The following is a 14743-nucleotide window of genomic DNA, read 5'->3' as shown; positions in this document are numbered from 1 at the left end:
AACTTAACATCAGGATTGATGGTCACGAAGTCAATGAAGTTAAGGAATTCTGCTACCTAGGCAGTAAAATAACCAATGACGGACGGAGCAAGGAGGACATCAAAAGTAGACTCGCTATGGCAAAAACGCATTTCTGGCCAAGAGAAGTCTACTGATATCAAATACCGGCCTTAATTTGAGGAAGAAATTTCTGAGGATGTACGTCTGGAGTACAGCATTGTATGGTAGTGAAACATGGACTGTGGGAAAACCGGAACAGAAGAGAATCGAAGCATTTGAGATGTGGTGCTATAGACGAATGTTGAAAATTAGGTGGACTGATAAGGTAAGGAATGAGGAGGTTCTACGCAGAATCGGAGAGGAAAGGAATATGTGGAAAACACAGATAAGGAGAAGGGACAGGATGATAGGACATCTGCTAAGACATGAGGGAATGACTTCCATGGAACTAGAGGGAGTTGTAGAGGGCAAAAACTGTAGAGGAAGACAGAGATTGGAATACGTCAAGCAAATAATTGAGGACGTAGGTTGCAAGTGCTACACTGAGATGAAGAGGTTAGCACAGGAAAGGAATTCGTGGCGGGCCGCATCAAACCAGTCAGTAGACTGATGACCAAAAAAAAAAGTATGTGGTTCATGTACTATTGCATGGTGATAACAGCTGCAAATTGTACGTGGGCACCGAAGTAAAATCTTTGGAAGTAAGTGACAGTTTTTTACTCGACGCGGATTTAGGCAATTGATTTACAAGGATGATGCTACCTAAACACCATATGTGTGAATAACGAGAAGTGATAGTCATTTAGTAATGCATTATATGGTTGGTAGACTGTGGAAAGGAAAATCATGTACTAATGGATGACCCTCATGAACAACGCAAGATATCTGTATTCCAGGGAAGGTATTTGTGTATACGTTGTTTTTTTTTTTCTTTTTTCACGGTGGATCGTGACGGTGGTCTTTAGCCGTGGCATTTGATTTGGATAATTTTAATATGCGCTAGAAATTAAGTTTTGTGATTGTGTTAAGTGTGTAACGAAAAGAAAAGAAAAGAAAGAGGTGAAACATCGGCAGGTACGTAACCAAGTTCTGTTTAACGACATCAGTGAAAAAGCCAAACACTTCGTGTACCAATCGACGAAGCACAACAGCATCGAAAGCTATGCTCACTGTTTGTACAAAATGTACTGTGGTCCATCTTTTCCCTCTGTTCTACAGTTCTCTCTTACCTTTTTTTTCTTTTGAGTCATCAGTCTTTTGACTGGTTTGATGCGAACCTCCACGAATTTCTCTCCTGTGCCAACCTGTTCATCTCAGAGCAGCACTTGCAACTACGTCCTCAATTATTTGCTGGAGGTTTTCCAATCTCTGTCTTCCTCTACAGTTTTTGCCTTCTACAGCTCCCTCTAGTGCCACGGAAGTCATTCCTTGATGTCTTAACAGATATCCTATCATGCTTTCCCTTCTCCTTGTCAATGTTTTCCATATACTCCTTTCCTCTCTGATTCTGCACAGAATTTCCTCATTTCTTACATTATTAGTCCATCTAATTTTCAACATTCGTCTGTGGCACCACATCTCGAATGCTTCCATTCTCTTCTGTTCCGGTTTTCCCACAGACCATGTTCACTACCATACAATGCTGTGCTCCAAACGTACATTCTCAGAAATATCATCCTCAAATTAAGGCCGATGTTTGATACTAGTAGACCTCTCTTGGCCAGGAATGCCCTTTTTGGCAGTGTTAATCTCCCTCTGATGTCCTCCTTGTTCCGTCCATCATTGGTTATTTTGTTGCCTAGGTAGTGGAATTCCATAACTTCATCTACTTAGTGACCATAAATCCTGATGTTAAGTTTTTCGCAGTTCTCGTTTCTGCTACTTCTCATTACTTTCTTCTTCGATCTACTTTAAATCCATATTCTGTATTCATTAGACTGTTCATTCCATTCAACAGATCATGTAATTCTTCTTCACTTTCACTCAGAATAGAAATGTCATCAGCGAATCGTATCATTGATATCCTTTCACCTTCAATTTTAATTCCGCTTCTGCACCCTTCTTTTATATCCATCATTGCTTCTTTGATGTACAGATCGACCAGTAGGGGCGAAAGATTACGTCCCTGTCTTATCCCCTTTTTAATCTGAGCTTTTAGTTCTTGGTTGCCCATTCTTATTATTCCCTCTTCCCTCTTGTACATATTGTATATTACCCGTCTCCCCCAATAGCTTACCCCTATTTTTCTCAGAATTTCGAATGTCTTGCACCATTCTACATTTTCCAGGTGTCTTGATTTTTCTTTAGTCTTGCTTGCATTATCAACCGCAACGTCAGAATTGCCTCTCTGGTGCCTTTACTTTCCTAAAGCCAAACTTATCGTCATGTAACATATCCTCAGTTTTATTTTCTATTCTTCTGTGTATTATTCTTGTCAGCAACTTGGATGCGTGAGCTGTTAAGCTGGTTGTGCCATAATTCTTGCACTTGTCAGCTCTTGCTTGTCTTCGGAATTGTGTGGATGATGTTTTTCCGAAAGTGAGATGGTATCTCGCCAGACTCATACATACTACACACCAATGTGGATAATGGTTTTGTTGCCACTTTCCCCAATGGGTTTAGAAATTCTAATGGAATTTTATCTATCACTTTTCCCTTATTTGATGGTAAATACTCCAAAGCTCTCTTGAATTCTTATTCAAATACTGGATCCCCTATCTCTTCTAGATGAACACCGGTTTCCTCTGTCACACCAGACAAATCCCCCCCCCCCCTCTCATAGAGGCCTTCAATGAACTCTTTCCACCCATCCGCTCTCTCCTCTCCATTTAACAGTGGAATTTCCGTTGCACTCTCAATGTTACCACCCTTGCTTTTAATTTCACCGAAGGGTATTTTGACTTTCCTATACGCCGTCTTAGTCCTTCCGACAATCATTTCTTTTCCGATTTCTTTAGATTTTCCTTGGGGAGGTTTCATCTTCGCTTCCCTGCACTTCCTATTTATTTCATTCCACAGAGACTTGTATTTCCGTATTCCTGAATTTCCCTGAACGTTTTTCTAGTTTCTTCTCTCATCATCCAGCTGAAGTATTTCTTCTGTTATCCATGGTTTCTTCGCACTTACCTTCTTTGTACCTATTTTTTTCTTTCCAGCTTCTGTGATTGCCCTTTTTAGAGATGTCCATTCCCCTTCAACCGTGCTACCTACTTAGCTTTTACTTTCTGCTGTATCTACAGCCTTAGAGAACTTCAAGCGTATCTCATCGTTCCCTAGTACTTCCGTATCCCACTTTTATATGTATCGATTCTTCCTAACCTCTTAAGCTCCAGCCTAGTCTTCACCACTTGAGTCTATATCTGCTCCTGTTACCTAATAATAAGTAAATGGTTGAAAACCAGTTATTGTATTTAATAAAAAATTAAAATAAGCAAAACTAGGCTAAATCTGCCAATTTTAAAGCCACCACCTGTCTACCCCAATGACCTCTTCTTCCAACGGCGAGTCTTCCACCGCCTGTCTGCATGAATTTCCTACATTACATCCATCTAGTATTAGTTCATACCCGATAGTTGAGGTCCATTTTCGTGGATTTTTATGCGACACTGAAATATTAAGGAAGATGATTCTAGCTATCCCGCCGTAGTGTGTCAACAATTACTTGTATAATTTCAACTGACTTGTCTGTTGGTTCACGGCAAAACATTACATTTATTTTACCTAAGGGTCACACATTTTGATTTGACAGTTTCTATGTTAGAATACTAGTAAATTGCGTTGTAACCCGAAACGTATTTCAAGTAAAATAAAATGTTGTATAACATATAAAAATGTATTAATTTGTGCAACTTATCTGCTTCTAAATTTTCATTATTTTATTCCTTCCGCGTGGCCATGTGAAATGAAGTTACATGGTCACCGAACAACTCATTAAATACTTAACAAAATACTGATTAAAACTTGTAAACAAAGAATCAAATAATTAAAAAACACGTGGTCTAGGGGTAGCGTCCTTGGCAAGTCGTCAGATCGCCCAGATTCTAAATCAACTTCTCCATAAATTTTGAACAAAAATCATCAGAAGACTTTCGGCGTAAGAAGTCACCCTCTTTGAGGCAACGGCCTCGTGAAAGAGGGCAGACGAGCGGTCAAAGGTCAGGGCACCCTCTTCCGCTTGGAGTGGAAAACTGCCCCTAAATGGCCGAAAAGTCAGCAATGATTAACGGCATTAGAATGCAGAAGGTAGTGAAAACCACTGCATTAAAGCTACATAAGGTGTAGCATAAGACATGTCAGCTGTAATTGTAAAAGTGTCATTGGCGAAAGATTCCTGATTAGTTCCCCGTTCCGATCTCCGTGAGGGAACTGCCATGTGAGAGGTAACCATGAGGAAACGACCGAACAACCGACGACATGGTAATATTGTACGAGACGGAGCATGGAACGTGAGGTCTGAATACGGTAGGGAACTTAGAAAACCTGAATAGGAGAGTACGGGCTCAGTCTAGATATAGTGGAGGCCACTGAAGTGACCTACAGATGAAGAAATGGTGTAACAGGAGTAGGATTCGTCGTGAACAGGAAGGTAGAGAAGAGAGTGAGTTACTGTGAACAGTTCAGTGATAGAATTAGTCTCATAAGAATCGACAGCAAATCAACGGCAACAACAATAGCTGAGGTCTACATGCCGTAGTCACAAGCAGACGACCAAGAGATAAAGTGTATGAGGATATTCAACGTGAAATATAGCACTTAAAAGGAAATGAAAGACGATAATCATGGGTGACTCAACGCTGTAGCATAGAAGGGAATAGAAGAAATAGCTACGGTAGAATATGGACTCGGTAATAGGACTAAGAGAAGAGAAAGACTAACTGAGTCTCAAAACTCACAAGAGGAGGAGGTATACTTGGAAAGGGCCTGGAGACGGGGAAAATTCCAGATGGATTACATCATGATGAGACAGAGATTCCGAAATCAGATATGAATTATAGGGCGTACCCAGGGGCGCATATAGACTAAGATCACAATTTAGTAATGATGAAGAACGGGCTGAAGTTTAACAGAATCGTCCGGAAGAATCAATGTGAACAGAAGTGGGATACTGAACTATTGAGGAACGGTGAACAGGTGTTTGGGCTTCTCTAAGGCTGAAGATACTGAGATGCTGAATACCGTAGCAGGCGGTTCTGTTGAAGAAAAGTGGGCACTAAAACGGGCAATCATAAACGGCGGACAGGAAACTAGGTGCAAAGAACGTAACTGCGAATAAACCAAGGTCAACAGAAGAAGAACTTCAGTTACTCGACGAAAGAACGAAAAACAAAGGATATCACACTTAAGAATGAAATAAATAAAAAGTGCAAAGAAGCTAAAGCGATGTCGTTATTCGCAAAATGTGAAGAGGTCAGAAAAGAAACGATCATCGGAAAGACAGATTCAACATAAACAAAATTCAAAACAACCCTCTGTGGAATCAAAAGCAAAGGCTGCAACTGGAATTCCACTGCCAAACGTACAAGAATGAGCGGATAGATGGAAAGAGTACATTGAAGGAGGAACTGTCTGATGATGGTATACAAGACGAAACGGAAGACAAAGGGGATACAGTATTAGAATTTGATAAGGCTTTGGAAGACTTGAACTCAAGTGAGACAGAAGGCATAGATAAAATTCTTTCGTGAGTTCTAAAATTATTGAGGGAATTGTCAACCAAACGACTACGGTATTCAAGTTGACCTGTAGAATCGGTGAAACTGGCGACATACCACCAGACTTTCGGAAAAACATCACCCCCAAAAACTCCGAAAATATCAAGGGCAGATAAGTGCGTGAACTATTCGTATAATCAGCTTAACAGCTCATGCAGCCAAGTTGCTGACAAGAATAATATACAGAAGAATGGAAAGGAAACTTGGGGATCTGTTAGATGACGATCAGTTCTGCTTTAGGAAAAATAAAGGCCCCAGAGGGGCAGTTCTGACTTTACGTTTCAAAATGGATTTCAACCTTAAGAAAAATCAAGAAACTGTCATTGCATTTGTAGACCGAGGAAAACCTTTCGAAAATGTGAAATAGTGCAAAATTTTCGAAATCTCAGAAAAATAGATATAAACTAGAAAACTTTTGCAACATTCGTCGATATCTTACGATGTGTCTCCCTAACAAAATCAGAATAATGGACTCGCACACAGGACCTCTCAGTCGTTATTCAGTCGCACTGAGCACTAAACGCTATCACACAGTGCCTACAGCATCCCGGAGTACAAGTTTTGAAATTTGGAAACGAGCTGTCAAAAGGATTTCCGGCCGGTCGCAGTCGATACAGACGTAGAGCTGCCTGCCGCTTCCGCCGGCGGCGACTAAAGCACACTGTATCAGATCGGTTAGGCGAGTCCGGGCAAATTGCCGTCCAATTAGTCGGCGTGTAACGTCGGCCGTAAGTCGGGGTCGAAATGCGAGGCGTGGAGGGGCCGCCTCCTTTCGAAATATCTGCAGGCAGCTCCATAAAAAGCGCCGTTAGGCGTCCCGTCCCGGTTTGGGGCCGCGCACACGATGCCTGCGCAGTGGCAGGCAGCCGGGCAGCAAAGCTTGGACGCGAGTGCCGGCTTCATTCAGCCGCAGGCGGGGCCGCTACTGGGCGTCAACTCAGCGCTCGCGCCGTCGGCCGCTGCTTCATTGAGGCAGAGCTGCAGTTATTGCTGAGCCCTCACAGTCGACGAGCTCTCTCCGCGGCAGAGCTGCTGGCCACACTGTCAGCCAGTCTAGCTCCTCTGTAACTGCGAGAGCAACATCTCCACCTGGCGCTCACACATACTTACTTCTCTGTATATATGCCTCTACATCTGCACTCAGCGAGCCATCTTCGTGGCGGAATCTACTACTGTTACCACTATCCTTCACTCCTTCCCTGCTCCATCGCGTTGGAAGAATCACTGTCGATAAACCTCTGAGCTCTAATTCCTCTGATTTTCTCGTCTCATTTCGCCAGTCGTATGTGGGAGAGAATAATACACTGACTTAGCAAATATCATGGAGTAGGTACCTATATCGCGGACTGCAGTGAGACGCCGTGGAAGTGAATCTACAAGTCCCTGGTAGTCCTCTGGAAGCAGCTGACACCAAATCGCTTGCAGAGAGGCAGCCAATTCTGATCTGTTAGTGGATGTAATTTCCATGACACGGACACCGCGTTCTATGACATCCCAAATATGCTCGATGGGGTTCAAGTCTGGGCTCCGGGGTAGCCATCCTTGGACCTATCCTGCATGTTCCTGGAATAATTCCCGGGCGATGTGAGGGCAATGTTGCGGTGTGGTATCCTCTTGAAAAAAACTGCAGAATCATGAGGTTGGAGATGGTCCCCGAGGAGCTCAGCATACCGCCAACTATTCAAACTCCCTTCCAGAACAACAAGAGGGACCATTCCATACCAGGAAAATGCAACCCAGACCATAACATAGAGACAATCATTTCGGACCACACTTTCTTAGCGCACTGGTTCCATTGATTCACGTGGTTCAAATGGTTCAAATGGCTCTGAGCACTACAGGACTTAACGTCTGAGGTCATCAGTCCCCTAGAACTTAGAACCACTTAAACCTAACCAACCTAAGGACATCACACAAATCCATGCCCGATTCAGGATTTGAACCTGCGACCGTAGCGGTCGCGCGGTTCCAGACTGAAGCGTGTAGAAGCGCTCGGCCACACCGGCCGGTGATTCACGTGGTCTGCGCCGCACACGGTAGCGTCCATCGGCATGCTGCTGTTGAAATCGTGAATCGTCCGTCCATATTACGTTAGGCCATTGCTCCATCCCTGGTGACTGACGACAAATGCAAGCCGTTGTGCTCTATGACGTTGGGTTAACATTTGCAGCAGTGTGCGGTGCCTGCTCCCATATCCCATGAAACCCATATTCCTAAGGATTGTTCACTGGGAGACGCGTCTAGCGCCTGCTGTGTTGAACTGAGCCATGATTTGTTGCAATGCTGTCCTTGTGTCACTACTGACGATCCGTCTCAGATGTACCCGGTCACGATCATCGAGGGTGGCTGGACGGCTGGTAGTTCGCCTACTGCGGACTGTGACACCCTCATTCAGGCATTCGCGTTAATCTCTGGACACGGCTGAACGTGTGAAGCACCAGCGGGTACCGACCTCCATACCCCGTTCCAACTCATGTAGCCGTTCCATGTTACACAAATCACTCGCAGAACCACTTCCCAGAACGTCTCCTACACAACTGCAGCTGGCACAGGGGGAGTGTGGTGGGCATACATCACACCTGCGCCATCTCTGGCCCACTATCCCACGACATTTGCTAAGTCAGTGTACGAAGTCCATCTTCTCGGAATGAACTGTCACGGAATTTCAACAACAAGCCTCTTCGAGATGCACATCGCCTCTTTTAGTAGTATCTGCCACCGGAATTTTGCTGAGCATCTCGCTAACGCTTGTAAGATTCCTGCTAGGTTTGGAAAGAGGATTACCTATGAAAGTAAATCCAAATATCCCGTCTGTCACATACAAGGTTTCGACTCACGAATAAAATTTAGTAACGCGATCTGACTCCAACGACTTTGTAGAAAATTATCTAGGCTGTGAAAACTTTATTAGCGCAGCGATTTAGAGCGGGAATAGCACATGGAAAATTAATGTTAAGCGAAGGTGAGCATTTGCACCAACTATCTCACGAAGCATAAAAGAATTTGAGCAAGTACTTATAGCTATTTGATGTACAAATGGCCATATGGAGACGATCTGTTATAATGATACACAATATATCGCGTCGAATAGACTCACTTTTGTAGTAGAAAGCACTACGTTTCTGCCACATGCGTAAGCACTGAAAAGCATGCAACTATATAATATTCGTAATGATTACTACTGTCGTTTACGTAAATTGCAATAAGATATTCCGAATATTACAGTGGCCAAATAGTATATTTCGCTTCAAGTGATCGTATTCCAACTGTTGACCGCAGTTCGGCTTAATTCGTGTAAACAGGAAAATGCGTGAAATGAAAATAATTGGAAAGGATATTTGAATGTAAATTAATATAAATGACTTCATAAAAGTGAGTAAATCTCAGTGACACATGTATTACTAAACTGACTGTACTACCATTGGGATGGATCGATAGCAAACAGATCGTGTGCCGAACCTCGAAAGATACTCGCCTCACAAAGACAAAGACCCGATATTCCTATGTAAGACGGGTGTCCAGCACATGAACATTAAAGTAATCTTGCGATCAAATCAAGGAAACAGTTAAGCTTGAACCACACAATCGTCGTGACTGATTAACGAAAGAGTCCACTTCCCACACACAGCCAAGCTACTACCACCACGCCGGCCGCGGTGGTCTAGCGGCTCTAGGCGCTCAGCCGGAACCGCGCGACTGCTACGGTCGCAGGTTCGAATCCTGCCTCGGGCATGGATGTGTGTGATGTTCTTAGGTTAGTTAGGTTTAAGTAGTTCTAAGTTCTAGGGGACTGATGACCACAGATGTTAAGTCCCATAGTGCTCAGTGCCATTTACTACTACCACACGTCCAGCGACAACCAACTCACGGCATTCGACAGCAGACACGACCTTCCCCAACACGGAAAAACACAAGAGTGTCTATTCAGACTGGCGACTCAGTATTCCTAGGGATCAATCACACCTCTTTTCATTAACATCTACATCGCATCAACGTTTACGCTTCGCCAGCAAGTGTGTGTGATCCTGAGTCGGAAGGTAGGGTCAACCACATCTTGCCGGCCGCTGTGGCCCAGCGGTTCTAGGCGCTTCAGTTCGGAACCCCCCTGCTGCTATGGTCGCAGGTTCAAAAATGGTTCAAATGGCTCTGAGCACTATGGGACTCAACATCTTAGGTCATAAGTCCCCTAGAACTTACAACTACTTAAACCTAACTAACCTAAGGACATCACACACACCCATGCCCGAGGCAGGATTCGAACCTGCGACCGTAGCAGTCCCGCGGTTCCGGACTGCAGCGCCAGAACCGCTAGACCACCGCGGCCGGCGGTCGCAGGTTCGAATCCTGTCTAGGGCTCGGATGTGTGTGATGTCCTTAGGTTAGTTAGGTTTAAGTAGTTCTAAGTCTAGGGGACTGATAACCTTAGATGTTAAGACCCATAGTGCTTAGAGCCATTTGAAGCCATTTCAACCACATCTTGTTTATGTGTACCAAATTTGACTGCGATTGATCGGACTTTCTGAAGACATTGCTGAGTATGGGATATCAACTTCCTCAGCCAGCTACTTCTCTTTTATTTGCCAAAGATATTCGCCTTTATAAGGTGATAGTTAAGTTTCTTAAGAGTGCTAGGTACAATCTGTAGGCTTTATTGGTGTATATATTCTATTTTTCTGTCTTTCTTCTCAAGATATTTCAGCGATGGTGTCAACTGTAACTCAACACAATTTTAACTACCTTTTAATGTAATTGTTGCAAAAATACAGTGGACACAGCTGTGTCGGTTTGAGCTTTCTCTTCTTGTAAATATACAATCCTGGATTCTTTTACTCAGTTTTATGCACATTGTAACTATGTGTTATTGTTGGCTAAATCAAGTTGCTACTCGGTAGACCAAATAAAAAATTTAGAAAATATTCCCAGCGAAACGTACCATGACCCGATTGGTCGGTTCACTCGGCGCTCAAAGAAGCTTTTGGAAGAAAACGACATTTTGTCTATGGAGTGCGTGATTGATTCTCTTGTAAAAATTTTTTGTTTGTTTATAGACACAATCACATGTTTATGACACGGTCATAACCGGTTTCGGCAACACAATGACCATCTTCAGATGCTAAAGGCGGCATACACTGAACACAGGTTCATGCATTGTCAAACCCATGAACCTGTGTTCAGTGTATGCCGCCTTTAGCGTCTGAAGATGGTCAGTGTATGGCCGAAACCGGTTATGACTGCTCAAAGAAGCCTTCCTGGATGTCTCGCAGGCTATGCAAAAGGTAACTAAGTAGCGCGTAATCGATGCTAGATACAGAATTACATCGTTGCAGTAAGCCTGCGATAACTAGTAGGTGGAAACAACTGAACCATAAAAATAGCAAATTAACTATTGAAACGATATGATATTGCAGTGCCTGTGTTATTCTGATTACAATGCAAAGTTCCTTTGGACACGCATGCATGGTTAACGACATCTGGAAGTTCGGGTCTGGCCGTGAGTCGTGCCTGGATAGCCAACTGGTAGCTGTCACGGTGTTAGGTAAAAAAAAAAAAAAAACTGAGTTAGTGGATCAACAATGAATTTGAACAAGCGTCATGGGACGTTCACCCCGAACAAATAGAATGAACTATAACGAACAAAATGAGATAAAAAATGATAAGGCGACCGCTCGTGATAAGCGGGATATCCAGGTTCGAGTCCCAGTCTTGTAGAAATTTTCATTGTCGTCATTCCATCGTTATCCTTATTCGCAACTGCGAATTCATTTAATGTAAATAATGAAAATAGTAGTACAGTCAGTTTTCGCGCTCGTTGCATTTATCGAATTTCAGGGCCAGCTGTCAGTTTCTGCACCAATCATGAATCCTTTCCAGGTCTTGTCGCTCTGCTACCTTTTTATGAAAACCGCAACATCTGCGAATAGCTTCACGATGCTTTCAACGTATATATACTAAGGTGACACATGGGATAACGATATGCACATACTCGTATACAGATGGCGGTAGTATTGCGTACACAACGTATAAAAGGACAGTGCGTTGGCGGAGCTGTCATTTGTTCTCAACAGGTTCATGCGAAAAGGTTTCCGACGTGATTATGGCCGGTGGACGAGAATTAACAGGCCTTGAACGCGGAATGGAAGCTGAAGGAAGACGCATGAGATATTTCATTTCGGAAATCGTTAGGGAATTCAATATTCCGAGATCCACAATGTCAAGATAGCCAAATGGTAAGGCATTGCATCTCATAGCGGACAACGCAGTGGCCGACGGCCTTCACTTGATGACCGAGAGCAGCGGCGTTGGTCTAGAGTTGTCTGTGCTAATAGAAAGCAACACTGCTCGAAACAGCCGCAGAAATCAGTGTGGGACATACGACGAACGCATCTGTTAGAACAGTGAGGCGAAATTAGGCGTTAATGGGTTACGGTTGCAGACGACCGATGTGAGTGCCTTTGCTGACAGCACGACATCACTTGCAGCGCGTCTCCTGGGTTCGTGACCATATCGACTGAATCCTAGACGGTTGAAAACCGTGGCCTGCTCAGATGAGTCTTGATTTCAGTTGGTAAGAGGTGATCGTACGGCTCGAGTGTGGTGCATACCCCAAGAAGCTATGGAAGCAAGTTGTCAACGAGGCACTGTGCAAGCAGGTGGTGGCACGATAATGGCGTTGACTGTGTTTACGGGAAATGGACTGGATCCTCTGGTCACACTGATCCTACCATTGATTGGAAATGTTTATGTTAGGCTGCTTGGAGACCGTCTGTAGCCTTATGGAATTGATGTTCCCAAACAACGACGGAATCTTTATGGGTGACAATGTAACATGTCACAGGACCACAGTTGATGGTTTGAAAAACATTCTGGACAATTCGAGCGAATGATCTGGCCTCCCAGATCACCCGACATAAATCGCATAGAACTTTTGTGCGACATAATCGAGGGGTCAGTTCGTGCACAAAATCCTGCACCAGTATCACGTTCGCAATTATGGACGGCTATAGAAACAGACTAGTGTGTGTGAGAGAGAGTGAGAGGGAGGGAGAGGGAGAGAGGGAGAGGGAGAGACAGAGGGAGAGAGATAGAGAGAGAGAGAGAGAATGTGTGTGTGTGTGTGTGTGTGTGTGTTTTTGTTGAAAACAGTAATCCTTTCTTTGGAATTTTTTATCGAGGATAAAATACAGAGTTATCTCCAACTTGTTCAGAAACTAGACAGTACTCCAAGAGTAAAGCATCTAAACTGTGTTTGTAATACGTGGTGTGGCTGTTATTGAGAAATGAAGGACGAGGGTAGCACCAGTTTTTTAAATTATGAAATACTGTCTAATGTGTGCGGTGATCTACATACCCCGTCAGACCAAAAAGTTTCGAGACTGGATCAATAAAAATTAAAAAAAGTTAAGACGGTGGTTTTAATGCTTCAGATGTTCTACATCGTTCATACGAGTACAATCACGTGAAACTGTCAGAAAAATTCTACTTTGGGATGCTGTCCGATTCGCGGGCCACATTGGCTTGAATGTCAGATATGTTGTCAATGCGTTGACTATTTAAGTGAATATCTGCACTTCGTCGTTTTGTGGAAGGTCCGTATTGGTAAAACCAGGTCCCGTCACCCGGAAAAGAACTGTCCATTCTGGAGAACGTCCTGAAACAGAGGCGTTGCTCCATTGCGATTCATGACAACAACATTGAAACACTACGGTCGCACGTCCACCTCTTAACACTGCCTGCCCCCGAAAATGAGTCGTCGAATGCAGATCTGTTTGATTACAGTTAACAGATTCAAGTGGAAATTTGTTGTAGTAGTCTTATAGAGATGAAGAAACATGCACATGAAATGCTAGTGTGGCAGTTGCGATAAACCAGTATTCAGACTGAAGCCACAACAACAACATCAGAGTCTGTCTAATTCAAGTGTAATTTCACCAGAAACCCATGGATAAACAACTCACTCATCCCTCCGCATGCCTGAAGTAATGTATCATATGCCATCAATTCAACGCTTTATTAAATTCTAGCAACTGAAAATCATTGGCGAGCCTTCAGACCGGATCGAAATCAGTGTTTTCTACCTATCTCTACGGTTAAAGAATCACGCAGTTGTTGTTGAACAACGACCTTATATCTTCTTCTTCTTCTGACATATCAGAATAACTGCTGGTGGAACGCACCTTGAAGCGACTTGAGTGATGGCGAACTGTCAGCAAAGCTTTCGTCCTTGGCAGCCGTTGTCACCTGACGTCTGTCATAGTCGTGGCCTTCCATCACGGAAGCTTCCTCAGGAGCTTACTCATGATAGGAAACGAAAGCTCGCCGTCCATTTCTTGCGACGCGTGTAAGTGGTCGCTGCGTGCAAGGAACACTAATTTACAACTAGAACCGCCATTATCTTTGCACCAGAAATACAATTTACATGGAATCTTATGGAGCATCATGGAACACCATGAACTTTTTTACATTTTCTATCAGATGCCCAGAAGTAGTAGCTTCTTAAAACTATTTTCTTGTCCTTAAACACACTTTTCACTTTCCTATTCTAAAAAAAGTGAGAAAGACTACTATAAAGCAAGTCAGTTCAGAACATCGGCACTTGTTCACTTAACGAATCTGGTGGTAGTGGTAGTAGTGGGAAATGGTTTTTGCTGCGATCTGCTGAAGAATACTGCCCAATAAACGCTAATTATTTCTGTGATCAAGTGCGCATCTGGAGCTTCACAGAATCTAATCGACGTCTCAGGTTATCGTGTTGAACAAATCGTTTATCGATGGTTATAATAAAATCAACGTTATGCCTTTCTCACTTGTTTGACCTTTTCTGTCCACTTACCATTCCTAATCCATTATACAAGAAAATATTACATTCACAGGGCCCTGATTTGCACCAGGTGGAGGAAACTTGAACTCATTTTTTTTCCAGCGTAAATCGATTCCGCATTAACGCATTAGAATATCTACCAAGTTTCGCAGTCGTACGATGATTACAGCTCACACGGATCCTTTGTGAATAGTTGCACTTTAGTTACAACCAC

The 14743-nt window shown here is 43.4% G+C and overlaps 1 protein-coding gene across 1 annotated transcript in view; it reads right to left on the bottom strand.

The window, feature by feature from the left end:
• Window positions 1–13979, bottom strand: part of LOC126259994 (uncharacterized) — a gene marked incomplete at its 3' end in the record, with an annotated part of 110245 nt that extends 96266 nt beyond the window's left edge. Inside the window, exon 1 of the mRNA XM_049957170.1 lies at window positions 13886–13979. Coding sequence (XP_049813127.1) covers window positions 13886–13979 — 94 coding nt within the window. The remainder of the gene's footprint in view (window positions 1–13885) is intronic.
• Between the last annotated feature and the right edge of the window lie 764 nt (window positions 13980–14743).

This window comes from Schistocerca nitens, chromosome 1 (genome assembly GCF_023898315.1).
Source record: "Schistocerca nitens isolate TAMUIC-IGC-003100 chromosome 1, iqSchNite1.1, whole genome shotgun sequence".
In the NCBI taxonomy this organism is placed as follows: domain Eukaryota; kingdom Metazoa; phylum Arthropoda; class Insecta; order Orthoptera; family Acrididae; genus Schistocerca; species Schistocerca nitens.
The sequence above is the reverse complement of the archived record's forward strand: the minus strand, read 5'-3'. Positions and strand labels throughout refer to the sequence as shown.